This window comes from Cynocephalus volans, chromosome 3 (assembly GCF_027409185.1).
Source record: "Cynocephalus volans isolate mCynVol1 chromosome 3, mCynVol1.pri, whole genome shotgun sequence".
Taxonomy (NCBI): domain Eukaryota; kingdom Metazoa; phylum Chordata; class Mammalia; order Dermoptera; family Cynocephalidae; genus Cynocephalus; species Cynocephalus volans.
The window spans coordinates 27,450,677-27,457,592 of NC_084462.1; the positions used below are offsets into that span (position 1 = coordinate 27,450,677).

General features: G+C 55.6%; 1 protein-coding gene across 2 annotated transcripts; it reads right to left on the bottom strand.

The window, feature by feature from the left end:
• Positions 1–113: 113 nt before the first annotated feature.
• On the bottom strand, positions 114–6,916 carry TRIM50 (tripartite motif containing 50). Of its 2 annotated transcripts, none has more exons than XM_063091791.1 (6): positions 6,518–6,916; positions 4,085–4,180; positions 2,976–3,206; positions 2,830–2,849; positions 1,628–1,752; positions 114–703 (listed from the first exon to the last, which is right to left on the bottom strand). In XM_063091791.1, exons 1-6 carry the CDS (start codon positions 6,914–6,916, stop codon positions 114–116), a joined length of 1,461 nt encoding a protein of 486 aa, XP_062947861.1. The 2 variants fall into 2 exon arrangements, with proteins under 2 accessions (XP_062947861.1, XP_062947860.1); XM_063091790.1 differs by having other exon boundaries at positions 2,830–2,852.

A 6,916-nucleotide genomic window follows, 5' to 3' on the forward strand; every position in this document is an offset into this window, starting at 1 on the left:
GGCAAGAAGACCTTCCCAAACAGTGAAGACGTCACCTCAGGACCCAGCAGAACCCCATGAGTCCCCCATGCCCAGATGGGGTGGGCCTGTGGGCAGGCTGGAGCACGGCAGCCCTACAGCTTGGTAGGAGGTGGGGGGCTGAGGTGGCCAGGCCTGCTGGGTGGGGGCAACACCATGGGCAGTGAGTTGTTGCCCCTCTCATGCCAGCACGTGTCCAGGATGGGGTAGAGCTTGCCCTGGAAGTCAGCCTGGAATGTGTAGAGTGGCCGCAGGTCATCAGGGCGGTCGGCATCAAAGAAGGTGAGCTCTCCCTGCTCATAGTGCAAGTAGACCCCGATGCGGTGGGGATGGCCTGCCACCGGCAGGGGCACACGTGGGCAGCCGAAGGCCTCGTACAGCCGGCCCTCCTTCAGGCCAATCAGCCACATGCCGTGCTCTGGGGACTTGCTTAGCTTACCCTTGCGACTGGCTGTGCCCTTGATGACCCCCAGGCGCCAGTCACTCTTGCTGCCCACCACCACCTCCCAGTAGTGGCGGCCGCAGGAGAAGCCCTGGCTGGCCAGGACACAGGTGCTGTAGTCGAAGCGCTCGGGTTGGCTGGCACGCCGCTGGGTCAGGAGCCCACATTGCACCACTGTGTTGCCCTTAGAGAGCTCCAGGAGGGGATGAGCAGTGGCAGGGTCCAGCTTGAGAGACTCTGGGTCTGAGAAAGAGATCAGAGAGGCCTGGTAAGCCACACAGAAGGCAGCAGACCTGCCTGCAGGAAGCCGATGGCAGGCCCCGAGCTTCACAGGATGGGAACTCTGTCGTCTCGCCTTAGGATCCCCAGGGCCTGGAAGGGCAGCACAGGGCTGTTTGCTGAATGAATGAGTGAGTGAGTAAATGAGTGATGCCTGAAGAAGGGAAAAGGTGGAATTCTGGTTAGGGACAGGTACAGGCCCGCCACCCAAGGTGGAGATGCTGATGGGAGGACCTGGCAGGTGGCCTGTCACCTGTGCTCCTCAGCCCAGCCGCGAGGCTTTCTGCAGAGTCCATAGCAACTGCAGCTGTTGTATTTGCTAGCCCAGTCAGCCTGTTCAAGGACAAACTATCCCAAGTGACCTTTTTGCTAGCTACCAGCTAATCAGTCTACCCCCAAAACGTGCAAACAAGATTCACTGTTCACAGGCTGCAATTTCCCCTCCCCCCTCCCCCTTTTCTTTTACATAAACCCTGTTTTTGCCTTTGGTGGATGCAATCAGTCCACTGATTGATTTCCCTTAGGTACAAGTAAACAGCATGCTAGTATTAAAGGAATTAGTTAAATGTCTTTTATTTTTTGGCAAAGAGCAGTGGCAACCATTTATTAAACACTAAACTACACACACACACACACACACACACACACACACGTATATACAAACCCTGCAGCCCAGCCAGCTGGGTGTCAGCAGCCTCTCTTTACAGATGAGCAACCTGAGGCTCCGAAATTATACAAGTTGCCCAGTCACCCAGCTAATAAGAGGTGGAGCTGAGCTTGAACCTATGCTGTCTGGAGGAATCCCAGCTCTCACCCCCACCTAAGCAAGCTGCTGCCCATCCTGGGCAGCAGGCAGCTCTCAGGAAGGAGGATGGGTTGGGGTCTGACCTGGCAGAACTTTCCGGAAGAGCCTTTTCCACACAGTCAGCTTGATGTCGGCCTGGTGGAGTCCCGGCTTGAAGGAGATGGAGCTGAACGTGCCTTCCAAAGGCCGGGCCTGCTGGAGCTCTGCTCTGTGTGCAACAGTTCACAGTGACAGGAGAGTCGTGTGCCACACAGGCCACCCCACCCTTCCATCCCGACGAGAGTCCATCCGGCCAAATCCATAGCTGGGGCCTGTGCATACATGGTGCCCACCCCTCTCATCCGCTTCTTAGAGGACCTGCCTCTTTCCTGGAAGGGGAAGCACTCTATAGCAGCAGTCCAGGGACCAGTAACATCGACATCACCTGGGAGCTTGTTAGAAATGCAGGTTCTTGGGTCCCACCCCAGACCTGCCCATCAGAAACTGATTACTAGGGCCAACTACTCTGTTTTAGTAGCCCTCCAGGTGGTTCCGATGCTTGCTGAAGTTTGAGAACTATTTCTCTGTATCCCAGCCACAGTCAGGGGACACTTGCTCCCAACTGAGAAAGCCAGAGTCTGTGTCCATTCATTTAATCCCATGTCTCCTAACCAAAGTGTCCCCAAGACAAAGAATTTTGAGAAAACAAGGAGACTCCCATAAACAGTGTCTGAGGAAGGCTTGGGAGCTGCAGGAATTGATCATTTGTTGGGACTGAACATGGATCCGATCCCTTCCATTTCAAGGCCCCTCATTCTGGCCATCACCCCGCTCTCCCACCTCATCTCTCCTTCCTCCCGGCATCGTACTTTACACCCCAGCCACACGGAACTTCTCCTAACATCCTAGAGTCCGTGCACCACCTCCCCCTTTCACGGGACTGTCCCCCACTTTGCTTGCTTCTGCCTCTCTCAGCTGTAAGCCTGTGCCCCTCTGCCAGTCAGACCCAGACATCACCTCCTCCTCATGGTATTTCTGTAGTTCGAATGAACTTCTGTGGTTCTCGGTACCCACAGTGATGTAACCATAGTTCACCATCTGCCTCCCCCCACATGTACAAGTCCCCTGAAGGCAGGGACATGACTTTCATCTGTGTTCCCTGGGCTTGATTATAGAGCCAGATGTGGGCAGCTGCTCCGGAGGCACTGGTTAAAATGAATGGAGGAACTAGGGGAGACAAGATGCCCATGCCCGTAGCCCCAGACCCGCTGAGATCACCCCCAGCAACTCCCGCCGAGGTCATTACCTGGAGGCCATGGAGTGGTACTTCTGGAAGACAAGAGAGGCAGGTTAAGGCTAGGGGGTGGCTGTGCAGAACCATGGGGACTGTTAGGAAAGGAAAGGCTCTGGGATGTTGGGCCTTGGCATGGGGACAGTCCCTCATCTGCTCACCCGGATGAACTCGTGGTGACTCTCATTACTGAACTGCTCCAGCACACTCTCGGCCTGGGCCAGCCGCTCCCGAGTGCCCCGGACCTGCTCCAGCTGCATGTCCAGAGAGGCCACCAGGCCACGGGTGTGACCCTCTACCCCCTCCAGGCAGCGGGCCTTCTCCTCGTCCACCAGGTGGTGCAGCTCCTGGAACTCACGGCGGATCACCCAGCTGAAGACATCAGACTCATTCTGGAACAGGGAGGGCCAGTCACGGCAGAGTCACAGCTGAGCTGCCTGACTCTGGCTGGCCTCAGTGTCCCCAGAGGCTTCCTGACTGGGGCTCATTCTGAGACCTGAGTCCCAGGGGAGGCTGTGGGCTGACACCTTCCAGGGAGTTCACACTGCTTGGGGAGCCCTAAAGGTGGCCCTGCAGTAGGGCGGCCTGTGGCAGGGGAGAGGCTGGACCCCCAGCCCTCATTTCAAATGAATGGCTCTGCTTTTGCCTGTTTCATCACAGGTTCCACAACTGAAAAAAATCTGAAAGCCCCGGAGAGCAGACTTTGGAGTGAGCTAGCCCAGGAGTCCCTGTGGACCCCTGAGCTGTGCCTCCCTCAGATGGGGATAATGCTGCCTCCCTCCGGGGCGAGGAAGGTTAAATGAGACAGTGCACGATGCTCCCTGATACTGGATGCTCCTGCTCGTGTTTCACAACCACCTCCAGGCCCGGGCTCCACACCTCCCAGCCCCAAGGTGCCTCTAGTTTTAGGAAATCAGTACCAAGAGCTTCTGGCCTTTCCACACCTATGCTCCCAGTTGTCAAAGTCAAGCAGACACAGGTGGTATGGTGCGGGGGCAGGGATTGTGCCCACACTTTGGGTTGTTTACTTTTGGGACTCAAGTTCTGGGTTATCACAGTCCCAAGGACATGGAGGACAAAAGCCAACTTGGAGCCAGTCCTGACAATTCCCCTGAGAGGATCTGCACCTCCCCACCCCGCCCTGGAATGCTTTGGATTCTGGCTTTATGTGGAGGGCGTGGTTTTCTGCAGAGGACGAATTGGAACTGGGCCCTGCAGGACAGCGAAGGTGGCTGGTCCTGGGGCAGGGGCAGAGGGAAAGGGCACTCACGACAATCCGGGTCTTGTTGTTCACCAGTTTGGCGATATGTTCATCCACCTTCTTCTGCTCTTGCTTCAGATCAGAGATGAGTGCTGCGAGCTCCTCCTGGGGGCAGCGTGCCAGGGCCCCTTAAGCAGTTGGCCCTGTCACCCCCCAACTCCTTGGGACCAGCTCCGGGGCCTTACCTTTCCTGAGAGTATCCCAATGGCCATTGCACTCCCCATGGAACCAGGGTAGGGACCAGAGCTACCCCTGCCCTTGACTCTTGCCCCTCTCCAGGCTGACATTGCACACTCTGGGCTGCCTGACTCCAAACCTGACTTAGCCTCGTGAGTAAAAACCCAGACCCCCAGACCACCATCTGGCTCCACTACTTGACCAGCGCCCCTGCTGGGTTGTGCCCATGCAGTGTACAGAATCTTTGGCTTAGATTGTTCCCAAGAACAAGAGTGCTGCATGAGCCTTTCTGGAAGGGAGCTGAGTGAAGAATAAAGCACATGTAGGGACAAATGGACACGAAGTCCTTGCTCTGGATAACAAGGCATCGGAACATCTCACAGCGGCCAAAGAGGGGCCACTCTCCCCAGGCAGAGAGGGATGGAACTAGTTCCTTCCCATCAACTGGGCCACAGTGAGAGGAAACTAAATTATGCAAACTGATCAATCAGTCAGTCAAGTATCTCCAGATCTCGAGAGATAGGAGAGAACAGGAATGCCTGAAAGGGAGCAGATAGGGGAATGTAACTTAGTTGCATTCTGCGTCGCATCACAGAGAAGAGTCAGGATCATAAAAACACAAATTCAAAATGGGGGCCTATCCGGGCCTTGGCTCCTACCCAGAAAGGTTGGAGAAGGTCCCAGCTGTTTTTCTCTCCTGGGCAGCCCTTCTGCTAGTAAAACACAGACTCGATTTCCTCGCCTACAACTGGCTTCCTCCTTCCACACGCCCCTTAACCTGCTCTTGCCAAGACAATCACTTCTTACTGCTGCACCTAACCAACCTCTCAGTCCCCATAGCCATTTCATGCAAGTGATCTCATTTCTCTGTCCCTCTGATTTCCAGGAGGCCACACCCAGCCAGTGTTCCTCCTCCCTCTGTCCATTCTTTCTGTCTCTTCTTTGGGATTCTCTCTCGCTCTACCCAAATCTTAAGCCCTGGTGCTCCCTGGGGCTGTCATCAGTGTCTTCCCTTGTCACTCTGTAGACTCTGCAGGGTTGGTCTTCTCCACTCCGGTGGCTTCCATGACCACCCAGATGTAGACTGCTCCCCAGCTCTTGCCTAGAGCCCCTCTGTGCTCCTGGCCTCCAGACTCCCACACCCAACCGCAGGTCCCACAGGCACCTCCCGCTCTGCCTGCCCGCTCTGGATCCTCCCCCGTGCTCCCTCAGTCTGTGCAAGGGGAAATTACAGACATGGGAGTCAACGTTGACCCCTCTGTGTCCCTCATTCCCACATTCAGTCGTCAGGGTTTTTTCTTTTCTATCTTCTAAGTATCTCCTGCATCTGCCCCAGGCCTCCTGCTGGGTCCCACCTACATGGTTCCTGACATCCTCATATCTGGCTCTGTCCATCAGCCTCACTCTCCAATCTACCCCCTGGCCTGAGGGATCTGCCCACATCACAACCCTGCCTGAAACCCTCCAGTACCCCTCACTCTGACTCCCCAACCACCATGCCAAGTACCCTCCTTCCTATAACAAGAACCCTTCCTGCACTTTTTTGACCTATCGGCAGTGGAAGGAAAGCTGGCCTTCGTTTGAGTCCCAGCTGTGCCATTTACAAGCTGTATGACCTTGGGTAGGACCCTTACCTTCTCCGAGCCTCAGTTCCCGCATTTGTAAAATTCAATAGTAACCTCACCCTCCCTGCCTCACAGAATTGTTCCAAGGAGTAAATGAAATTGTGTAGATGAAACAGCTTCATAAACCTCAGATCAACGTAGTAACGTAAGATGGTATTACTACTATTAATCTCAAATGATGATCTGCTAGATCTGGGTAACAGTCTATGAGGGTAGGAATTCATGGATTCAACAAATACCCACTGAGCATCTGCTATGTGCCAGCACAGCTCTAGGCACTGAAATACACCAGGGAACAAAACAAAGTCCCTGCCCTCATGTGCCTGAGAGCGCAGGAAAGGGAGCGCTCAAAAACCACGACGGTTACAAAGGAAAAGCAGAAGAAGGGGCTAGCAAGTGACAGCAAGGGGCTGTCCACCATACATGTCACAGTAATCCCCAGCACGTGGTTAGGGCATCTCCTCAAAACATGGTGAATGAACAGATAGTCCAGGGCAAGGATGGAGGGAAATCAAGTTCTGACCCCAGAACTCCTGTCTATGCCAGGTGGCAGCACCAGAGAGGGCAGGAACCCTGCTCCAAAGTCCACAGGTGCTGTCCCTCACTCCCCATCCAGTCCCCAGCAGCCCTCCCTTCCCACCTTCATGCGGCTGTAGACAGTGGAGACGGGAGTGACTTGGTGGTGCTGGTGGGAGCCCAGCAGGCCACAGAGGCCACAGATGAGCTCCTGGTCCTTCTCACAGAAGAGGCTGAGTGGGTTTCGGTGGTACGCGCAGACCTTGGGCTCCAGGTCCCCGGGGAGCCGCAGGGCTTCGATCACCCGGGCCAGGGAGACGTTAGGCGGGGAGCTGCTGCCATCCACCGCCTGCCGGCACACGGGGCAGCGCAGCTCCGAGTCTAGGTGGCAGGACAGGGAGACCAGGCAACCCTTGCAGTAGGAGTGGCCGCACTGCAGCATCAGGGGTTCCTTGAAGACCTCCAGGCAGATGGGACACTGAAGCTGGTCCTCTAGCTCGGGCACGCTCACCTGCCAAGCCAT

Excerpts from the sequence above, each read along its gene's own strand:
- TRIM50 (XM_063091790.1), bottom strand. The coding sequence starts at position 6,916 with ATGGCTTGGCAGGTGAGCGTGCCCGAGCTAGAGGACCAGCTTCAGTGT. Across the intron at positions 2,853-2,975 it reads GTCACCACGAGTTCATCCGG|AAGTACCACTCCATGGCCTC; the intron begins GTGAGCAGATGA and ends CTTGTCTTCCAG. Across the intron at positions 704-1,627 it reads CTTCCGGAAAGTTCTGCCAG|ACCCAGAGTCTCTCAAGCTG; the intron begins GTCAGACCCCAA and ends TCTCTTTCTCAG.